This window comes from Gymnoscopelus microlampas (assembly GCF_963454915.1).
Source record: "Gymnoscopelus microlampas genome assembly, chromosome: 17".
NCBI classification, from domain to species: Eukaryota; Metazoa; Chordata; class Actinopteri; order Myctophiformes; family Myctophidae; genus Gymnoscopelus; species Gymnoscopelus microlampas.
The window spans coordinates 49866027-49890668 of record NC_139954.1 but is presented as its reverse complement, the minus strand read 5'-3'; the positions used below and the strand labels follow the sequence as shown (position 1 = coordinate 49890668).

Below are 24642 nucleotides of genomic sequence, written 5' to 3'. Positions count from 1 at the left end.
ATCTTATCACTCAAACAGAGAGCGTCTCCTTTCAAACCCCAATGGTTCTAATCAGCCCCCCGCCCACAGGAGTGGCCCAATTCTCTCACAACTTGCTACAAAAATCCCTCATGAAAAACTATATAATCAACTACCTTTCATTTTCAACCTTCACATGTGTCTCCTTCTCTAATAATCAAAAAGTGCTATATATTTCATCTCGCAATTTACTTCCGTATGGTTCGTTTTGCACTTTTTTTGCCACATCGGTCACGGGAAAGAAATAAGCGCTGCCGTGGTCTATGGAAACGAGCCCAAAAGTGCACCCAAATAAGCCCAAAATCGCTTATACAAACAGTCAGACCTGGCAACGCAGCCTACGCCAATCATGCGTGAGAGATCTACAAGCTATGGGGCAGAGACGCCACCGTATCTTAGCAACAACTACAGCGCTCACTCTCATTGGTCGTGTCACGCTAAGAGCAGTCTCCAGACAATGGCATCGCAGACAGCTTGCTGTTACTGCTGTAGCCATCACAGTTAGTCCCAGCGACGACGGACAGGGCGCTGTGATAGCTGCCATGTCGCTAACGCTAACGTGGTTGTCATGCCTGCAGCGGCTGTGCAATCACTTTGTCAACAATGCACGTTCGTGTGGTGAATGTCAATATTGCTGCTCAGTTAGTCCATTGTAGATGGTGTATGTTTGTGTGTGTCTTCTGGAGAACTATAGCTCCACAGCAACTACAGTAACTAACGTAATGGCAGGACCGCCCCGTGCAACGCATGTTAGGCTGCATTACGGTCATGTAGTAATTTCAGATAATTTCGCTCCGATTACAGCAGTGCTTATCAACCCTTTCACGCCGCCCCCCCCCCCCGCCCCCCCCAAATAAACGTACTTGATCTGGGGACCCCCCCATTCTGTTTGACTCCGTTCCACAAGTACATATTGTGAAAATAGCCGATCTACAAGCTCAAAACGCCTCACGTTGAGAGGCTTTGTAAGCTTGTAGATCGGCTATTTTCTACATGACTGCCTCTTTCTTACATTCTTTGACAATGTGGCCCATGTTTTCATAGTATAGTTTGTTGACTACTTTTGTTGCAGAAATGCTCATTTCCTTTACTTTCCTTTTTTAATTGTCTCCGCCAGGCCGAAAGGCATGGCGCAAGACTATGTTTCACCCCCTGTCCGTCCGTCTGTGATAGCTAATCTCTCACATCGTTGACTTAATCGCAGCAAAATAACACCCCGATGAGTCAGTGAGAGCTGGATAAACGAGGTAAAATGTGTCAAAAGGAGTCTGTACGGCTGTCGATAAATGAACACATGACGTCGGTGGGAGAGGACATTGTGTCTTTTGGACAAACAGCAGCATCGTGCTGATGTTTGTTGTGTGAAGCAGCTTAATGTCAGAGTGTTTGTGTTGAAGCGCCTCAGTGCGGCTGCAGAGTTCATGTGCAACCTCTTCCAGAGAGAGACAGAGACACTAGAAACTCTGCTGGGGAAAAAAAACACTGCTGGGCATTGACTTTCATATGGACATTGATCTACACACTGCAGGTATATCTGCTACACACACAACATCAAACTACACACTGCAGGTATGATGCAGCGTTTGCATTACAGCCAGCATGCCAGCGTAGTTCCCATATGGTTTCAAGGTGGGCTAAACCATATGGACCCCATGTCAGCAATGTCAGCGGCATCCACTTCAGTCCCAACTGCGATGCCCATGCAGGCTATAAGTAGCTTCTACCTGGCCCTTAGGTGGGCCCCAACTACCCATGTTTATGTGGGACCAAGGCGGGTCCTACCTGGGTTTGCCCATGCAGGCTTTAACTGGGTTCTACCTGGGCCCTAGGTGTACCCTAACCAACCACAGTGCAGTGCCCATCGCTCCAATTGTTGTGACGTCAGGGCTCTCAATACTGCACATTGGTGGAGGAGGAGGGGCCGCAGGGCGACCGCACACATCGCTGAACCAATGGTAGCCCACGGATGTTTCCTCTGGGGATTTACAATCTGCCCCTCTATGCCACATATCATCCGCACTACAGGGTCTTCACTGACCGAGCCACGGCCCCACTGACCCTCATGACGCTACGCCACTTATATGAGTTGCCAAGTGGCCGCGGGCGCTACGTGGGCGTGGCCGCGGGCTAGACGCGAGCCCCCGCGTAGCGGGGGCGAGCTTCTAGTTTTCTCAATGGATCCTCTGTGCATCTCTCTGGCTATGGGATGGATGGGATGGTTAGTATGCAGTGTGCATCTCTCTGGCTATGGGATGGATGGGATGGTTAGTATGCAGTGTGCATCTCTCTGGCTATGGGATGGATGGGATGGTTAGTATGCAGTGTGCATCTCTCTGGCTATGGGATGGATGGGATGGTTAGTATGCAGTGTGGGGTGCTGCAGGACCCTTTAACCCCCCCCCCCCCCCCACCCCCCCCTTTTATACACTTAATTTAAGCTGTACCAAATCTCTACAGGACGTTTTGAACCTTTGTGTTTCTATGTTATAAGTTAAAGACAATCTCTCTGCTTTGTCTTCACTCTGTTTTTGCTCTGCAGGGGGGGGAGAAGTACTCAGATATTTTACTTGAGTAAAAGCAATACCACAATATAAAAAAATACTCTGTTAGAAGTAAAAGGCCTGTGTTCAAAATGTTACTTGAGTAAATGTACAAAAATATTGGCATCAAAAAGAACCAAAGGAAAAGCACTAATGATTGAATTTAGCTGATCTACAAGCTCACAACGTGTCGCGATACGACGCGTTGTGAGCTTGTAGATCTGTTATATTCAAATAGCGTAGGTATAAAATAGGACTAAAGTGGTTAATGTATGTTTTATGATATATTGATGTATATCTGCAAAGTAACTAGTAACTAAAGTTTTCAAATAATTGTAGTGGAGCAAAAGTACAATATTTGCCTCTGAGATGTAGTGGAGTAGAAGTAAAAGTATATAGGAAAGTAAAAAGTAACTAAAGTGCAGTACTTTAAGTACATGTACTTAGTTACTTAACTGATGATGAGCAGGTCTGTGTGTCTGTGAATCCCCCCAGTCTCTCTCTCTCTCTCTCTCTCTCTCTCTCTCTCTCTCTCTCTCTCTCTCTCTCTCTCTCCACAGTGAGCTGATTGTATTACATAAATAAAGCCCCTTCCTCATTCACACACAGCACACCTCATTCACACACAGCACACACACACCTGCTTAGAAACCACTTGAACCCTAGCATCCCTATTCTGTGGGGGGGGCATGTGCCGATCTGTGAGCTTGTAGATCGGCTATTTTTGGCTTAGACTTTTGGTGTAGCCAAGGTTAGAAATAACCTTGGCGAAAATGTGTGAGGCGTTGTGAGCATGTAGTTCAGCTATTTTCACAATATTTATCTGCAAAATAAATGTAGGCTAATGCCTACAATTCCAAGTGCTTGTTAGTTCAAATATGATCATTTTGGGGGGTCACCGCCTGAAGAGTTTTGGAACCCTTGATCTAGGCAATCCGTTTTGGCCACAAGTGACAAGTTGCGTACACACATGTATGTCAGGTGTGACACATGTAAAGAGACACATGTATGTCAGGTGTGACACATGTAAAGAGACACATGTATGTCAGGTGTGACACATGTAAAGAGACACATGTATGTCAGGAGTGACAGAGACACATGTATGTCAGGTGTGACACATGTAAAGAGACACATGTATGTCAGGAGTGACAGAGACACATGTATGTCAGGTGTGACACATGTAAAGAGACACATGTATGTCAGGTGTGACAGAGACACATGTATGTCAGGAGTGACAGAGACACATGTATGTCAGGTGTGACACATGTAAAGAGACACAATGTATGTCAGGAGTGACACATGTAAAGAGACACATGTATGTCAGGTGTGACAGAGACACATGTATGTCAGGTGTGACACATGTAAAGAGACACATGTATGTCAGGTGTGACAGAGACACATGTATGTCAGGTGTGACAGAGACACATGTATGTCAGGTGTGACAGAGACACATGTATGTCAGGTGTGACAGAGACACATGTATGTCAGGTGTGACAGAGACACATGTATGTCAGGAGTGACAGAGACACGTAACAGAAGGACTGTGTTGTTGTCCTGGTGTCTGGACTGTAAGTGAGTGAGAGACGGTGGTAATAACTGCCGGTGGCTTTTACATTTAGCAGTTAGCTTTAACTCTCCTGAGGGAGCGGCTTCAGTGCTGTAGTCAAGGACTCAAGGACGAGTCCCCATTATGATGAGCAGGAGGAAGTTAATGTCTGTCCTGAGGCCGTCTTTTTAAGGTGGAAATTGGTGTCACATGTAGCGGCTTGTGCTGGAATTCCTCTGAGTGTGGCCAGCCGTCACTTTGATTATTTTTCCCTCTACTACCCCAGTGTTGATTTTGACATGCAGCACACTTTGATTTAGTTTTAGTCATATTTTAGTCATCTGAAATGTCTTAGATTTTGTCTAGTTTTAGTCGACTAAATATCATAACATTTTAGTCGACTATAGATTGGCTATTTTCAAAACTTGTGAAATGGGACATTCTGCATAATGAGTGCTTTCTACTTTTGGTACTTTAAGTACATTTTGATACCAATACTTTTATACTTTCACTCAAGTAAATGTTTAATTCTGGACTTTTACTTTCTATATTGCAGTATTGATATTCCACTGGACAATAGATTCAAGTAATAATATAGAAACACATGTTCTACCAGCCAGACTACAGTTTAAAGGGACTTGTTGTACCTGATGAACCTGAACCTGAACTGAGCTGAACTTCTCCACAGAGTCAAATAGGAAGGACAACACACAGTAAGAGGAACTCAGGTTTGTGGAAAGAAAAAGTGAGACAGAGGAACTTGAAGGGACTTTGACTCTGTTTTCTCCATCTGTGATGGAGAAGGAAATCCTCTGGGATGGAGAGAGAGAGAGAGAGAGAGAGAGAGAGAGAGAGAGAGAGAGAGAGAGAGAGAGAGAGAGAGAGAGAGAGAGAGAGAGAGAGAGAGAGAGAGAGAGAGAGAGAGAGAGAGAGAGAGAGAGAGAGAGAGAGAGAGAGAGAGAGAGAGAGAGAGAGAGAGAGAGAGAGAGAGAGAGAGAGGAAAAGTCATCATGTTCCCCAGGATTCTGGCTCAGCTCCCTTTAGAGGCCTTTGTTTGTGTCTTACTCTGTTACAGACACACGTACACACTATCGGTGTTGCCAGATTTTGCGAGAGAAAACAAGCCCAAACTAGAATAAGTGCTCCTCGGAGCACAGGTCTCCGCCAGGTCAGGAAGGTTACTGTGGGCCAGGAATTCGCCAATCAGGATGGAATGTCCGACTTGATCACTTGACTAAAGACATGATAGTGTTCCGATTTGTGTGATGTTTGGACAACATTTGTAAGACTAATATTAAAAAAATTACTTTAGCAAAAATCTGCCTCCTGGTGGCGCTATAATAGGGCAATGTTAAAGGTCATTTGTTCCTCAACGTAGTGCAAATGTGCGTGCAAAGTTTCACCACAATTGGACGCTGCGTTCATGATTTGCAGCATTTTGTTCAAAACGGGCCAAATGTATATGAATGTAGGGGTCCTTGGCATGAAAAATGTTGAAAACCACCGGGTTAAATGGATTAGTTTGATTAACTGTCGCAGCGCCACAGCGATCTGCGTCTCCATATCTAATGGAGAGGACAGAGATGTTCTGAACTACTCCTTTAAGGCTCTCACAGCTTATTGCAATCACAGGTGAACCCATCAGGGCAGCATATTATTCATTCCTCCTCCTTCTCCTCTCTCCTGCCCCGGGACACAACAGACCTGTATATATACAGCAGGATGGATGCCGGGGCTCCCAGGGACCCCCCAGGGACCCCCCAGCCCAGTCATCCTCCAGAGGTTCTTAATGAATTCTTGGAGCCTCCTCATGGCCTCAGTGTCATTTATATTTTAGCAGCAGCTCAGCCTCCTCTAACTGACTGACTGACTGCCAGAGGGGGCTTGGTGGTGGTAGGCTACCCCCCCCCTACCCCCCCCACCATGGTCTCACAGTCCCAGATCTAGGTCAACCCTCACAACTGACCCCCCCCCCCCCTGTTTAACCTTGATTGCAACATTGGAGAAGGAGGGGGGGGGGGTGCAAGAGGAAATGTAAGAGGATACCCCCCCTCCACACACACACACACACACACACACACACACACACACACACACACACACACACACACACACACACAGCTCAGATACTACTACAGTCCTCTGGTTCTCAGCCTTTTTCATTCAGTCTGCTATGTGTATATACTGTACATACTGTACATACTGTACATACTGTATATACTGTATATACTGGATGTACTGTACATACTGTACATACTGTATATACTGTACATACTGTACATACTGTAGGACACATTGGATCCCACTTTGATACAATAGATGTTTTAGTGTTTAGTTTTATCTATGCCCCCCCCCCATCTACTCCAGTCTACAATGTAACAAAGTGTTCATTTATCTCTGAGAGTACAAATAGAACCAAATGGACCTGTTAGGGTCCAAACGGGTCCATTTGGTTCCATCTGTACGCTCTCAGAGTTATAGACCCAAAAGAGTCCATGTTTGGACCCCTTGGTGGCCCCCAGACCTGACGTTGAGAAACCGTGTACTAGGCTACACTATGCACGTTGTAGTTAGTTAGCCACTTGAACCCTAGCATCCGTATTCTAGGGGGGAAAGAACCAGCTAAAACTGCCGATCTACAAGCTTCTACAAGCTTGTAGCTCCACCCTGTTTCTATACCATATTAAACTGGAGGGGGGGGTGTAGTACAGAGCCCTTGGGAATACGGTCAACTAAGTACAGGGTTTAAGTGGTTAAATAGTGTCTTATTTCTTTATGTTTAATTAGCACAGATCTACATATATAGATCTATTTAATTAGCACAGCAGACTGTATCTGATGGCCACGCCCCTATTGTGTTGTTTGTTTGTTTGTTGGTCATGTGACGTTAAACACTGAGGAACGCTGAGCTCAGCTATACATCCTATAGACTGTGTGTGTGTGTGTGTGTGTGTGTGTGTGTGTGTGTGTGTGTGTGTGTGTGTGTGTGTGTGTGTGTGTGTGTGTGTGTGTGTGTGTGTGTGTGTGTGTGTGTGTGTGTGTGTGTGTGTGTGTGTGTGTGTGTGTGTGTGTATCCTTCCTCGTTGCCATGGTTACTGGAAACAAAGACAGGAAGCGCATGGGGCAGATCCCTGACTTCCTGGTTGACGGAGAGGTGTGTGAGATCTGTTCAGTGGTGATCCCACCCACCCTGACATTAAAACCACTTTAACCATTATCTTATACTTTGGCTATTTAAAAATAGCAGATCTACAAGCTCATGACGCCGAGTGCCACGCTATGAGCTGGTAGATCTACTATGTTTTTTAAATTGTGTTTTTTTGCAAATCTTTGAATACATAATATATATATCAAATACATATAATTTTGGGGGGGCCTCGACATTAACAAGTTTGAGGACTAGTGATAAATATATATTAATATATATTATAAATATATACACAATAATATATAAAATATATATAATATAAATATATACAATGATTTCATAGCAAAATTAAATCTATGAGCTTGTATATCTGTGAAGCCCGGTCCTATTTCTGTACACTACTAGATCAGAGTGAAGCACTTCTCTCTTATTGTCAATTCTCTCCCAACTTGCCACTAAATCAATGTGTCACCACTTCTAAAGATCACAAAATGTTTGCCATTTTTCCCACCCTTTCCCCCCATATTGTAGCCTGTAGGCGTATATACATATATAATATACATATTGTAGCCTGTAGGCACGCATGTGCAAACAGGTTGACGGGTTGTATGTTTTCACTGAGATGATTGTACCCAGTGTTGCCAGATTATGTGAGTGAAACAAGCGGTCTATGAAAATCGCTTATAATAAGCAGACCTGGCAACACTTGATTGTACCAGGTTCCAGTGTTGCCAGCAGCCAGAGTATACGTCACGATTTTGCTAAACAGATCTACAAGCAGGTGTTCTGAGTCTTTGATTGGACAGAGGTCTGTTATTGAGCTCATCAGTCATTATCCATAAATAACACACCACTGAATTCAGCAATTGACCAATCAGAATTGAGCATTCAACCAAGCCGTGTAATAACATGTCCAAATTGATTGATAATGACTGTTGGTGTTTTTCCATTAATGACATATTTGCATAAATTAGCAGCAAATATGCCTCAGGCCTGTTTATTTGATAAAGATTCTTTAACTGGGGAAGTTGATGAAAAATAGGCCAATTATGATGTGTTTGTGCTCATTGTTTAGTTTTAATTAACCACTCTCACACTGTGTCTCTGTATTGGTCATAATAAATAATAAATACAGAGATAATTATTATAGTTTTATAGCAAGTTGTCACTGTCGGTCGTAAAGCTTGCGTCCATCACAAAACATAAATGAATAAAAAAATAGCAGATCTACAATCTCTCAACGCATGGTGATTCCACATGTTGTGAATCTGTAGATCATCTACAGTATCTTTAGCCCTGTTTTTTTTTAAAGATCTTTGTTGTTTAAAAACATTTTTAACTCAAATCTTCTGGGTCCCTGGCACAATTTATTTTTCAGACGGGGGTCTGCAAATACATGTCATTTATCGGTCCTTTACATGAAAAAGTTTGAGTATTTTTATGATAATATAACATATAATATTTTAAGAAATAATGTTTTTTTTATTCTTTAAATCGTTAAAAACGTGTTTTCATTGTGATAGTTACCGATACATTGGAGCTTAAGAGTTTATTATGGATTAAAACAGTTCTATTGATCATTACGATAAACAGGCTCTGAAAATGCAACGTTGGCCCACTCAGTGTTTAAGGCCCACTCAGTGTTTAAGGCCCACTCAGTGTTTAAGCCCCACTCAGTGTTTAAGGCCCACTCAGTGTTTAAGGCCCACTCAGTGTTAAGGCCCACTCAGTGTTTAAGGCCCACTCAGTGTTAAGGCCCACTCAGTGTTGAAGGCCCACTCAGTGTTAAGCCCCACTCATTACATTACATTACATTACAGTCATTTAGCAGACGCTTTTATCCAAAGCGACTTACAATAAGTGCAATCAACAAAGGTAGGGAACGAAAGCTACTAATCACCAGAGGTTATAAGTGCATTTTCTGCAATAACAAGCAACCAAGAGCATACCTAGCGCTAAGGTAAAAGTGCAATATATCAGCTACCTATTTCCTTAAACAGATGAGACAAAGTAGTCAAATGAGCAGGAGCTAAAAACAAATAATTGTATTGACTAAACAAGATCCAATAAACAATTCAACAATAAAACAAGCATTCGTACAACTAGTTAACAACAAGTAGGCCAGGCAAAGAGGAAGGGTAGTGTTTCCTGAAGAGGTGGGTTTTCAGCCTGCGGCGAAAGATGGGCAGTGACTCTGCTGTCCTGACATCAGTGGGAAGTTCATTCCACCACTGTGGGGCCAGAACAGAAAAAAGTCGTGACCGTGTCGATCGACCAGAAGGACCGTTGAGTGGCGGGGGAGTCAGTCGCCCCTTGGTGGCCGACCGGAGTGGTCGGGAAGGGTTGTGGGCATTGACCAATACCCGGAGGTAAGAGGGAGCTGTTCCTTTCGCTGCCCTATAGGCTAGCACCAGGGTTTTAAACTGAATGCGAGCCGCTACGGGGAGCCAGTGCAGGGAACGGAGAAGGATAGTTGTGTGAGAGAACTTGGGGCGGTTGAACACCAGACGAGCCGCAGCTTTCTGAACAAGCTCCAGGGGTCTGATGGCAGATGCCGGAGCGCCAGCCAGGAGGGAGTTGCAGTAGTCCAGGCGGGAGATGACAAGAGCCTGGATGAGCACCTGGGCTGCCTTCTCCGTGAGGAAGGGCCGAATTCTCCTGATGTTGTAGAGGAGGAATCTGCAGGACCGTGTCACTGATGCGATGTTAGCCGAGAACGACAGTTGATCGTCCAGGGTCACACCCAGATTCTTCGCAGTCCGAGTTGACGTCACCACAGCGTTCTCAATGGTGATGGCCATGTCTCGGTGAGGACAGCCCTTCCCCGAGATGAACATCAGCTCGGTCTTGTCCAGGTTGAGCTTCAGGTGGTTCGTCGACATCCACTCCGTAGTCTCGCGTCACCAGACTGTTGCCTCCCACAATTTACAAATGTTTCCGGCATACAGTCTGGGACTCGGAAGCTCTAAAAATGCTTAAGGGGAAAGCGGAAGCCCCTCCCCTACCCACTTCCGTTTTAGCATTGTGCAATGGCGCAAAGGAGTCCGACTGGAATCAAAACAAAAAGTGTTAAATAATATAAATATGATATATGTATGAATATATATACAAATATATATATATGTATCATATATGATACATATATGAATATAATGATAAACAATCCTCGCACAAATAACATGAATCTACCTATGACTCCCTATGCTTCCGCCTCGGTTCTGTTTCCACTGGGACTACAGGTCCGCGGGCACCGCGTCGTGATTGGTCGAATGTTTTTCCGGTCTGAGTAGCTTCCGTTAAGCAGGCCTTGTGAGGCCTTTTTTACTTTGTATTTCCAATTTTCACAATTTTCACTTCTACTCCACTACATCTCAGAGGCAAATATTGTACTTTTACTCCACTACAATTATTTAAAAACTTTAGTTACTAGTTACTTTGTAGATTTGTAATATTATTACAAAACATACATTAACCACTTCAGCCTTATAGACCACTTGAGAGCAAACTTGTGGAAAGGGACATTCTGCATAATGAGTATACTTTTAGTTTTGTACTTTAAGTATATATCTTGATAGCAATACTTTTGTACTTCTACTCAAGTACATTTTGATTACCAGACTTTTACTGTATCATTGCAGTATTGATACTTTTATTAAAGTAAAAAAAATAGATATAATTTTCCACCTCTAGATGTATGGCCTGGTTCACTGCAATCATTCCTGGCCTTGTTACTGTGTGTGTGTGTGTGTGTGTGTGTGTGTGTGTGTGTGTGTGTGTGTGTGTGTGTGTGTGTGTGTGTGTGTGTGTGTGTGTGTGTGTGTGTGTGTGTGTGTGTGTGTGTGTGTGTGTGTGTGTGTGTGTGTGTGTGTGTGTGTGTGTGTGTGTGTGGTGGTGTGTTTAGGGAGGAGGAGCAGATTGTGAATCAGCATAGGGTTTTCCCATCAGCCTCAATTCCCCCGGGGAGGTGATGACGAACAGCCATGAGACTGTAGTCAGACTACAGTCAGACTGTATAGCCACTAGTATATAGTGGCTGTATAGCCACTATATGTTTAGCCACTGTATAGCCACTGTATATGTTTTATATGTTTTATATAGTGGCTGTATAGCCACGCGCCTGTATAGCAACTATAGCCAGTTGCCTGCTGGGTGTCACATTTCCACCGTTGTTCGTTTACGGTTTATTTATGGGGTGTGGTCCGGTAACCATGGTGACCTCTGAACACCTGTGTGTGGATTCAGGAAGGATCCAGGATGTGTCGGTTAGGCGAGGGGGGGGGGAAGCAACAGAGGGGAGGGACACTACAGAGGGGAGGGACACTACAGAGACGATTATTTCAAACTTTTTGCTTTGATTACGATGAATGATCTTCTTTTTATTTGCATTTTATTGTGAAAATAGCCACACTGGGGGGTGTTTTATTGTGAAAATAGCCACACTGGGGGGTGTTTTCAGCATTGAGAGAGCATGTGGTGTCAGTAGGTCACTACAGTCCACAGGACGTGCCATGGGCTGGGGGCCTTTTTCCTGCTTTAATGATGTTCCAACACAACATGCAGTGGAACAGATATACAGGACATTAGTGGCTCATATGCACCGGTCCAGTCTATGAAGGAACAGATATACAGGACATTAGTGGCTCATGCACTGGTCCAGTGAGTCTATGAAGGAACAGATATACAGGACATTAGGGTCCAGTCTATGAAGGGCTGCTGCAGTGTGCTGAAGTGATTATTTAATCCTTGAAGACCGGGGACGCATCGGTGTCATTTTATAGATTTCTTTGGCTATTCAAAAATAGCAGATCTACAAGCTTGTTGATCTGCATTTTTTTGTAAAAAATCTTGAAAAAGTTGTGCAAATCTTTGAATATATATATTTTTAAAGCAAACATTTGTAACTGCGAAATGTCTCAACAAACGTCTTATTTTTTTCTGAAAAACTATGGTGCTCAAACTTTTTCTTGTTAAGGACCCCAAAATGATATGTTTTTGGCTGCCGATACGCATTGAAATATGTTGTTCCAGGGACCCCCCCAGAAGCAAAGATTTGAGTTAAAAGTTTTGTTTAAAAAAAAATATATATATATTACAAGATGTGCACAAAATGTTCAAGATAAAAAAAAAAGAAAAGCCAAATAAATCTCAGATGACTCAGATGCGTTTCCAGACTGGCTTGGTAAAGATGGAAATTCAAAAATATATATGTTAAAGATGATTTTTTTTTTTTCTTCTTTTTTTTTTAGTTGGCGAAAGGGCCTACTCTGTGTGGAGTTTGCATGTTCTCCCCGTGTCTCCTAGGGTAGTTAATACCCTCACAAAAACATGTAGTAATCCTGGTCACTATACTGCCTCCCCCTGGTCAGCCGGGGCGCCTGATGGAGAGGAAAGGAACTGGTTGGAATAACGTGTTCCTTCCACGCGCTACGTCCTACCGGGGAAACTCTCCCCTTTCAGGTGACAAGAAGGTCAGTTGGCTCTCATGCATTGAAGGAGGCATGAGCTCGGCCCTGGCCTCCCTAGGCTGGTGGGGGGGGTGTAGTGCCCAGGATCACTTAGCAAATTGGCACCGGGTGTAAAAAGGGTTACAAAATCGTGGGATAAAAATAAAAAAAATAAAAAATAAAGATGATTTTTTTTAAAGATATTATCGTTGACGGAAATGACAAACAGATGGCGTCTTCCTGTACGTTGATGACGTCTTCCTGTACGTTGATGACGTCTTCCTGTACGTTGTAACCTTTGTGCACCGGGAGTTACAGACTCTGTTAGAAGTGGACAATTGTTGCTGGAAGAGTTTCAGGCGACGTTACGAGTTCATGTGTTATTAGCCTTGGCCTTCCCTTGAACTCTGTGGGTCTGAGTTAGAACAATACCGGTCACCTGAGAACAATAAAGACTGTATGCTTTACCCAATCAATCCGGGAACCCATTTCTTTGGCTTTTCAAAAATAGCAGATATACAAGCTCATAGCACGGCACCGAGTGCCGCGCTATGAGCTTGTAGATCTGCTATTTTTTTTTAAGAAATCGTGAAAATTTGGTAGGTACCAAAAAAAAAAGCGTCATTTTTAACTCAAATCTTTGCTTCTGGGGGATTCTACAAATGTCTTCTAAATCCTAACAGTTGTATTTATTTTTGAACGTATGTTGCTATATCAGTGGTTCTCAAACTTTTTCATGTCAAGGACACCTCAAAACATTTAGTTCCAGGGACCCCCCCCCCCCCCCCCCCAGAAGCAAAGTTTTTGAGCAAATATTTGAGTTTAAAATGTTTATATTAAAAGATGTGCTCAAATTTTCATGACTTAACAAAAATAATGCAGATCTACAAGCTGATAACGTGGCCCTCGGTATATCTGCTTTATCTGATTTTTGAACAGCCAAAGACATCTTAAAATGACACACATGCTGTCTTAATGGATTAATGAAGCATTAGAAAGACATAGAAATAGCCAAACCTGCCTATCGATGATGTCACTGGTAGGTCAGCAGGTTTTCTGAACTGTCCACAGCCCTCCTCTGAGACACAGAGTGAGTAGAAACAGAAATAGTGCCATATTAGGTTCAAGGTTCAAGGTCTTTATTAATGTCCCAGAAGGGCAATTAGGTTTACAGCAAGAGTAGTGGTTTAAAACATACAGACAGTACAGGACAGCAACAGACATGAAACACCATAGCATACAGACAGTACAGGACAACAACAGACATGAATCACCATAGCATACAGACAGTACAGGACAACAACAGACATGAAACACCATAGCATACAGACAGTACAGGACAGCAACAGACATGAAACACCATAGCATACAGACATGAAACACCATAGCATACAGACAGTACAGGACAACAACAGACATGAAACACCATAGCATACAGACAGTACAGGACAACAACAGACATGAAACACCATAGCATACAGACAGTACAGGACAGGACAACAACAGACATGAAACATCATAGCATAAAACATACGTTTGGGCGCATCTAGTGCAAGAGATAAAAATAAAGGCTACATTCAGAAACATAAAGTCCTTGTTTCATCATCGTCATCATCAGTAACATTATCCTTTACATGTTACTGTCAGCATATTATAATGAGCATAAGTGAGAACCATATTATAATGAGCATAAGTGAGAACCATATTATAATGAGCATAAGTGAGAACCAATAATATGAAGATAGGTTGAAAATGATCTGAAGTGAGTTCTGAGACGTCCTCCCTCCATTTGGACAACTTAAGCGCTCGGCGTCCTTTAAAGGGAGAACTTAATGTGTACCTAAATGTCCTTTAAAGGGAGAACTTACTGTGTACCTAAATGTCCTTTAAAGGAGAACTTAATGTGTACCTAAATGCCATCTTAGACCAGGGTATGATGGCTTCATTTACTCTCCATCAGAGTCATTGACCTTTGGACGGCAAACTTTATTAAGTTCTAAAGATTCACTACCGAGCAATTTGCCATTTAATGGTTCAGGGGTTGAGATATATTATTATATTATTTAATGGTTCAGGGGTTTTTCTGGACTCGTTGGACTGAAGCCGAACCGCCTTGGCATCTTGAGACTCCAATAATGAAACAATCTCCATCTGTCCCGCCTAGTTACTGTATCCATACATTGTACTGTATGTGTGTCTGGACGTCTTACATAGTTACTGTATCCATACATTGTACTGTATGTGTGTCTGGACGTCTTACATAGTTACTGTATCCATACATTGTACTGTATGTGTGTCTGGACGTCTTACATAGTTACTGTATCCATACATTGTACTGTATGTGTGTCTGGACGTCTTACATAGTTACTGTATCCATACATTGTACTGTATGTGTGTCTGGACTTCTTACATAGTTACTGTATCCATACATTGTACTGTATGTGTGTCTGGACGTCTTACATAGTTACTGTATCCATACATTGTAAATGTGTGTCTCAATGCTGTCGGGCAGAAACCTCGTTTCTCTTACTTTTCAACGTTTCTTTTATTTGCGTGAATGAAGCTTCATTGTATTAAATCAGACATGTTGTTGTTGTTCTCTTCATGCAGGTGTTCAGTGAGTGCTGCAGGTGAAGGAGTGTGTGTGTGTGTGTGTGTGTGTGTGTGTGTGTGTGTGTGTGTGTGTGTGTGTGTGTGTGTGTGTGTGTGTGTGAGGACACAGAGGAGAGATGGCGACGGGTAAAAGTAAAAACCAGAGTTCTCTGGCTCTCCACAAGGTGATCATGGTGGGCAGTGGAGGCGTGGGGAAGAGCGCCCTCACCCTGCAGTTCATGTATGACGAGGTGAGACAACACGCTACATACATGTCCTTTAATCTGTTCATGTATGACGAGGTGAGACAACACGCTACATACATGTCCTTTAATCTGTTTATGTATGACGAGGTGAGACCAACACGCTACATACATGTCCTTTAATCTGTTCATGTATGACGAGGTGAGACAACACGCTACATACATGTCCTTTAATCTGTTCATGTATGACGAGGTGAGACAACACGCTACATACATGTCCTTTAATCTGTTTATGTATGACGAGGTGAGACCAACACGCTACATACATGTCCTTTAATCTGTTCATGTATGACGAGGTGAGACCAACACGCTACATACATGTCCTTTAATCTGTTTATGTATGACGAGGTGAGACCAACACGCTACATACATGTCCTTTAATCAGTTCATGTATGACGAGGTGAGACAACACGCTACATACATGTCCTTTAATCTGTTCATGTATGACGAGGTGAGACCAACACGCTACATACATGTCCTTTAATCTGTTTATGTATGACGAGGTGAGACCAACACGCTACATACATGTCCTTTAATCTGTTTATGTATGACGAGGTGAGACAACACGCTACATACATGTCCTTTAATCTGTTCATGTATGACGAGGTGAGACCAACACGCTACATACATGTCCTTTAATCTGTTCATGTATGACGAGGTAAGACAACACGCTACATACATGTCCTTTAATCTGTTCATGTATGACGAGGTGAGACCAACACGCTACATACATGTCCTTTAATCTGTTCATGTATGACGAGGTGAGACAACACGCTACATACATGTCCTTTAATCTGTTCATGTATGACGAGGTGAGACCAACACGCTACATACATGTCCTTTAATCTGTTCATGTATGACGAGGTAAGACAACACGCTACATACATGTCCTTTAATCTGTTCATGTATGACGAGGTAAGACAACACGCTACATACATGTCCTTTAATCTGTTCATGTATGACGAGGTGAGACAACACGCTACATACATGTCCTTTAATCTGTTCATGTATGACGAGGTAAGACAACACGCTACATACATGTCCTTTAATCTGTTCATGTATGACGAGGTAAGACAACACGCTACATACATGTCCTTTAATCTGTTCATGTATGACGAGGTAAGACAACACGCTACATACATGTCCTTTAACCAGTTCATGTATGACGAGGTGAGACAACACGCTACATACATGTCCTTTAATCTGTTCATGTATGACGAGGTGAGACCAACACTAGGCACACATTACAGTATGTCGATTCATCTGGCTAACTTTGGGTATGTCAGTATAGGTTAATAAATGTCAGTATCTACTTATATAATCGAGGAGTGACTTCCGCCCCCCCGCTGACGCTATACCCACAGCTCTGTTATCGAGTAAACACAACACCGACACACCACATCTCGCCACCACAGTAGCCACGGCGTACGCGCTCAATTTACGGGTGGCGTAGGGCACCTCTCATTGCTCACTACATATTTTCCGCCTCGCAACATAATTCATTCTACTCACCACATTTCGGCCACAACGGAAGGGGAAACAGCTTCGTACCGTTTACCGTGCGCACCAGCGACACCAAACGCCGACGGGTTTCGCCGAAACAACACGAAGGGCCGCCATTGAAACTCCGCAGCTCTCTCCATCGCCAGAAGAACAACAACAGCGCCTCCTTCACCTCCCCTTCACCGTGTCTTCTGCTTCCACGCTCAAATCAGGTGACTACAATGCTAATACATTCACGCTCAACCTCACAATCATAAGCTTCTCCGTTTCGTGTTTCATTAGCGCAAGCGTGGAAAACAACAACAGCGCGTTGTCCTGCTGCATCTGGTAAACACACCAACCTAGGTTCATGACACCAAAGGATTCGACAGTGATGTCATCATTATGCAACCCGGAAGTAAAAATACCAAGGATTCGTCAGTGATGTCAGTCGGGATGCCAGTCGGGATGCCAGGTTTTCAAAAACAAGCGACAGAAACAAGCAAGGACGTTCATGAAAAAACAAAAGCCTCCTATAACCTCTGTGTCTCCTCCTATAACCTCTGTGTCTCCTCCTATAACCTCTGTGTCTCCTCCTATAACCTCTGTGTCTCCTCCTACAGTTTGTGGAGGACTACGAGCCCACCAAGGCAGACAGCTACAGGAAGAAGGTGGTCCTGGACGGGGAGGAGGTCCAGATCGACATCCTGGACACAGCGGGCCAGGAGGACTACGCCGCCATCAGGGACAACTACTTCCGCAGCGGAGAGGGTTTCCTGCTGGTGTTCTCCATCACCGAGCACGAGTCCTTCACCGCAACCGCAGAGTTCAGGTATATATACTCTATATACTCTACTCTATATACTCTACTCTATATACTCTACTCTATATACCTTCACCGCCACCGCAGAGTTCAGGTATATATACTCTATATACTCTACTCTATATACTCTACTCTATATACCTTCACCGCCACCGCAGAGTTCAGGTATATACTCTATACATGAGGAAATACTCTGGTATATACTCTATACCAGAGGAAATACTCTGGTATATACTCTGGTATATACTCTGGTATATACTCTGGTATATACTCTATACCAGTGGGTCTCAACCTGTGGGTCAGGACCTCTGGTGGGGGGGGTCCCCAGAGGACAGTGAAGTGACAATTTAAGGACTTCTAAGACCTTTTTTAGTTCCTCAGAAAAAGACCATCACTGCATCGAAAGTAATAAAACAAACTATATTATAAAAACTGGTCAAAGGTCGGCCAAATGCAAATAATTTAAGAAAGAGGCAAATATTGTGAAAATAGCCGATCTACAAGCTCACAACGCCTTGCGAGCTTGACTTATTTGAAAAGCAAAAACCACATGGTTACCATGGTTACCGCAGTTCAAGGATTACCCAAGAAAGTCCTGAGACTTATTTCCGTTGAGGTCCTCTCACATTTAACAGACAATAAGTTAAACATATATTACAGTACAAAACACATGTAACATGCACAGTACATACAGTACATAGGGTTAGGGTTAGTACAAACAAGTGCTCCCTTATCTTTCCTTATCTAATGACCCTCTATAGGGGAACCTTTTCTATTAGACATGCTTTAGTCTTCTGCTTAAAAGTCCTCAGATTGGTTGTCAGTTTGACACTGGTTTGGAGGTCAGGGTTAGGGTTAGGGTTTGACACTGGTTTGGAGGTTAGGGTTAGGGTTAGGGTTTGACACTGGTTTGGAGGTTAGGGTTAGGGTTAGGGTTTGACACTGGTTTGGAGGTTAGGGTTAGGGTTTGACACTGGTTTGGAGGTGGTTCCACTGTGTGGGTTAGGGTTAGGGGGTCAGGGTTAGGGTTTGACACTGGTTTGGAGGTTAGGGTTAGGGTTAGGGTTTGACACTGGTTTGGAGGTTAGGGTTAGGGTTTGACACTGGTTTGGAGGTGGTTCCACTGTGTGGGTTAGGGTTAGGGGGTCAGGGTTAGGGTTTGACACTGGTTTGGAGGTGGTTCCACTGTGTGGGTTAGGGTTAGGGGGTCAGGGTTAGGGTTTGACACTGGTTTGGAGGTGGTTCCACTGTGTGGCTCCTATGGAAGTAAATGATTCTTTGCCAACTTTACTTTTAAAAGCCGGATGGCTCACATCTGCTACACTATGGTGTACTTCGCTTCTCTGAGTCTTTAAAAATATGGGAACCTCGTCATATATGATCTTATGAACCATGTCCATGGTTACCCTGGATTCTACTGGGAGCCAGTTGAGTTCTCTAAACTGGTTCCTACCTGTAGGATCTGGGTCCTAACCCTACAATGACCCTGATCAGTCTATAGAGCTGACTGTAGCTTGACTGCAGGTTTTGAGGGATTTCATTAAGCCCTCCAATCAAGATGTACTGTACTACAGTACATGATATACAAGATTTACTGTACAGTACATGCAAAATCAAAGTGGTAAATAATAAGGGCGTTGGCCAAAACCTGTTTTGTCTCCCTGTCCTTGCCAGAAACTTGGTCAGTCCGGAGACGTTGTGAGATACAAGCTCACAAGGTGTCGCATCACGACGCATTGTGAGCTTGTAGATCTGCTATTTTCAAATGGCCGAAATGTATATAGGGCTGAAGTGGTTAATGTATGTTTGTAATAATAACCAAAATCTACAAAGTAATTCAAGTTTTCAAATAATTGTAGTGGAGTAAAAGTACAATATTTGCCTCTGAGATGTAGTGGGGTAGAAGTAAAAGTATTTAAAATTGGAAGTACTCCAGTAAAGTAAAAAATGTGTATGTGTGTGTGTGTGTGTGTGTGTGTGTGTGTGTGTGTGTGTGTGTGTGTGTGTGTGTGTCCACACAGGGAGCAGATCTTGCGGGTGAAGGCTGAGGAGGATAAGATCCCTCTCCTCCTGGTGGGGAACAAGTCGGACCTGGAGGAGCGCAGGCAGGTGTCGGTGGAGGAGGCGCGGGGCAAGGCGGAGGAGTGGGGCGTCCAGTATGTGGAGACGTCGGCCAAGACGAGAGCCAACGTGGACAAGGTACAAAACTACCCTACGACCAGCCTCTTCTCACAGCTTTTACATTCTAATATAAGGGTTAGGACAAGGTACAAAACTACCCTACGACCAGCCTTTTCTCACAACTTTTACATTCTAATATAAGGGTTAGGACAAGGTACAAAACTACCCTACGATCAGCCTCTTCTCACAGCTTTTACCTTCTAATATAAGGGTTAGGACAAGGTACAAAACTACCCTACGACCAGCCTCTTCTCACAGCTTTTACATTCTAATATAAAGTCTCCCCTTAAAACCCATTAAGACCAGGAACGCATCTGTGTCATTTTAACATTTCTTTGGCTATTCAAAAAATAGCAGATGATGAGCTTGTAGATGTACATTTGTAACTCAAATCTTTGCTTCTGGGGGGTCCTTGGAACAAAATATTTTCAGATGTGGGTCGGCGGACAAATACATATCATTTTGGAGGTCCTTGACATGAAAAAGTTTGAGAACCACTGATAAAGAAACATATGTTTTTCAGAAGGATTTTAGGATTTAGAATTTTGTAGAATTACATCCCATGAAGCATTGAATTCATGGAGATTGTTTTGTTTTTGTCTCATTCCTAAGACAATAATTTGATGATCCTGCCGTTCATCAAATGATTGTCTTAGGAATGTGACAAAAACAAATCTCCATGAATTCAAAGCTTCATGGGATGTAATTGATAGGAAATACGTATTTTTTGGGTGAACTACTCCTTTAACTCTGACAGTATAAGTGTCACAGTGAAATCGGGTCACATAGAGGCTAGATAATGGCTGATACCAATGTCATGAAAAAAAGTCAAATAATAGTCGATATATGGGCCAGGCTAATATATGGGCCAGGCTAATATATGGGCGTGGCTAATATATGGGCGTGGCTCTGTAGCTCTGGAGCTGAACTTGTGAACTTTAAGTGATTTGTTTCTGTTTTCTGTTTTTTTTCTTGCTCTTTTTTGCGTAGGTGTTTTTCGACCTGATGCGTGAGGTGAGAGGAAAGAAGATGACAGAAAACAAAGACAAGAACGGCAAAGGAAAGAACAAGAAGAACAAGAAGAGCTTCAAAGAGCGCTGCTGTTTACTTTAGAGAACCCTCCATGGACCTCAACAAACAAACAAACCCACACACACACACACACACACACACACACACACACACACACACACACACACACACACACACACACACACACACACACACACACACACACACACACACACACACACACACACACATGGGTTTAGTGTTCTAGAATAACCTCACACACACACACACACACACACACACACACACACACACACACACACACACACACACACACACACACACACACACACACACACACACACACACATGGGTTTAGTGTTCTAGAATAACCTCAGCCACTCCTCTTGCATAGAAAACTTAAAGGTTATAACCTCAGAGTTGTCATTTTTTTTGATTTTTTAAAGGAACACTACCACTATTTCTGTGACTCTTGGACAGCAGTGCTTGATGGCTCAATAAGCCCGTCTGTGACCAAACTGCCCGCTGACACTAACTAACTCTCCAGTTCTTTTTAACCTGGACAAACGATGGCTTTGTACCGCAAACCTCATCGACCAGGATGACTCAGAGTCCAAGATTAGACTAGAATCTTTGTCCAGTAAAACGGTTCCTCTCTTGATTCTTTCTTAGCATGAGTTCTTAGTTTATCCCATTCAATCCGGGAACGCATCTGTGTCATTTAAGATTTATTTGGGCTTTGAAAAAAATAGCAGATCTAAAAGCCCATAGTGCGGCACTGAGTGCCGTGCTATGAGCTTTTAGATCTGCTATTTTTGAATAGTCCAAAGAAATCTTAAAATGACACAGATGCGTTCCCGCATTGGAACGTGTTATTTTACCATCGATTCATGGAGCTTGTTGCGTTGATAGTCTGCTTATCGGTTAATCAGGGAACCGACTCACTCCTCTACTTTTACACGTGATCACATGTTGATCTCTAATCGATGCTGTTGACCCCCCCCCCCCCCCCCCCCCCATGAAAGACTGAATGAAAGCACACCTGTTTTCGAAGAGGATGTTAAAAATGGGAAAGTCTTGGAAAAGTTCTCTCCACTCTGGTAGCAGTAATGAACCAGGCTGCTCTAGTCTAGCGCGTCTGATCTGGTCTAGAGGGGCGGGTTCAAAATCTCCGGCGAGAGAATCCATGGGCTCCCATTGGTTCACCGATCTGTGCGCCCGCCCCGCTCCGCGCCCCTCCTCCTCCCCCAATGTGCAGCATCGAGAGCCCTGATGTCACAACATTTGGAGCGACGCCCACTGCACTCTGGTTGGTTGGGGAAATGAAAGGTTGACTCCCACTTCCTATGCCAGGAATGTCAACAGGCTGGTCCAGGCTCTTATTTTGGAGCAAAAGGGTAATCCACAGACGGGAGAGGGAAGTGCCAGACAACTTCCTTTGGCCCTCGCCGTCACTCACTCCCCCATCATGAACCTCCTTCAACAGTAATGCTGTAGTTCCACACACTAAAGAGTCAACAGTATAACTACTATTTACATTGTGTTTCTATGGCAGATATGTCTGTTGAGAAGATGATGAACCATTAATAGGCTGTCCAACCTTTTGTTTTGTTTTAATCACTCCTTTAGTTTAACCTGTTCCAAATAATCATTTGGTTTTCCTGTATCGTGCCATATAAGGCCAGGACATTGTCATCTTATCGCCATAATCGGTCACATATAATATGCGTCTAATGCACTGTGTCCCAAACACTGGTTCAGGACCCATGTGTGGGTCGTGGACCAATTTGTATGGGTCGCAAGTAAAAACAATATCCCTTTTTGTTGTTTCCAAATTAAAAAAATATAATATACATTATTATTTCAAAAGAAAACCCACAATTTTTTCATTAAAAAAATCTAAACATTTTCAGAAGAATTTCATGAATAAATAAATAAAATCTAAGAAATTACATACATTTTTTAAAACTATTAAGAAGTAGTGAAAATAGCAGATCTACAAGCTCGCCACACGTCGCGATCCGACGTGTGGCGAGCTTGTGGATCTTCTATTTTCACTAGTTTGGGTTCCCGGGAGACATCAAATGGGTCTGGAGATAAAACGTGTTGGGAGCTAATAATGGCTTAAATGTTGATCTCTACATTTATTTTATTATTTTAATAATGGCTTAAACGTTGATCTCTACATTTATTTTATTATTTTAATAATGGCTTAAATGTTGATCTCTACATTTATTTTATTTCGTACTGATTTCATGCTTTTAAAACAAATCTTTTTGTAGAAAGTGCACTACATTAAGTGCACTACATTAAGTGCACTACATTGTATAATGTAGAAAGTCACTACATTGCCAATACCTTAAAAGATGGACGTCTGTCAAAAGGCTCTACGCAGGAGATGTTTTTTTAAAAAGCTGTTGTATGTGCCAACAAAAAATTGAAGATAAACATGTCAAACTACTACTTTTTTTTTCTCTTTCTGGACTTGTGTATGTTAATTAACTTGAGTGTATGTATGTATGTTGACCAGAAGAAAAGAAAAGAAAAAAACAAGTCTTACTTTATTGCTCTCTGTCTGTATGAAGAGTGAAAAGAAGCCAAACTTCTTAAAAACCACTTGAACTCCTATACTAGCCTCCTTTATTCTGGGGAGGAACATTATAGCTGGAAATAGCAGATCTACAAGCTTTCAACGCGTCGCCAGTGGTGTAAAGTAACTATGTACTCAAGTACTGTTCTTAAGTACAATTTTGAGGTATTTTTTACTTTACTGGAGTGTTTCAAATTTTCAGTACTTTTACTTCGAAAGTAGTCGATCTACAAGCTTGTAGAGCTTGCAGATCTGCTATTTTCAAACAAACCAAGAGCCAACTGGGGTCAAGTTTACTAAGTATGGGGGGTTTTAGTGGTGAAACTGTTGTTGTTTTAATCAAGTGCAACATCAGTGAACAGAGACGTTTGTATCCCTACAGCCCAAAGCCTTCTCTTTCTAACTATATCCTCTTATATGTTTTGTTTTGTTTTGTTCTTTTAATAATAATAGTCTACTGTGAGTAGGATTTTGTTTTGTCTCGACTGTGAGAGAAAAATAATCGACAGTTTGAAAGTTTTGAAAGAAGACTTCAAAATATGTTGCCAAATAAAAACTTTTCTTTCTTTGTAAGTGAGACTCAGTTGTTTTTTTGTTGTCAGGCATAATGACCATACATGGGCCACATGCGGCCCCCACCTTCACTTAATGTGGCCCCCACCTTCACTTAATGTGGCCCGCAGGTTAATATCAGAAAACTGATATATTATTGATTTCAGCTGTTATGATTACAAACATGCAAACATGACCCACTTTAATTACTTCAGTCTATATTAGTAGCTTAATGACTAGTATTAACATTCTATTGTCTTTTTTATGTCCAATGTATTTGTATTTAAGTTCATAAAGTTAACATAAGTATAACTAAATGCATTTGAAATTAAATTAAAATGTTACTATTCAGGATTCCAATTCGAAAATAGCAGATCTACAAGCTCAAAAGATCGGCTATTTTTGCTACTTTTGTGTGACATAGAATGGCG

The 24642-nt window shown here is 42.7% G+C and overlaps 1 protein-coding gene across 1 annotated transcript in view; it reads left to right on the top strand.

The window, feature by feature from the left end:
* The window catches only part of LOC311064717 (ras-related protein Ral-B), a 37593-nt gene extending 13361 nt beyond the window's left edge, over positions 1-24232 (top strand). The window contains exons 2-5 of the mRNA XM_084084639.1: positions 15307-15539; positions 17657-17865; positions 19878-20055; positions 21028-24232. Of these exons, the coding sequence (XP_083940765.1) occupies positions 15426-15539; positions 17657-17865; positions 19878-20055; positions 21028-21150 (624 nt within the window). The 5' untranslated portion in view covers positions 15307-15425 and the 3' untranslated portion in view covers positions 21151-24232. The remainder of the gene's footprint in view (positions 1-15306; positions 15540-17656; positions 17866-19877; positions 20056-21027) is intronic.
* The last annotated feature ends 410 nt before the right edge of the window (positions 24233-24642 follow it).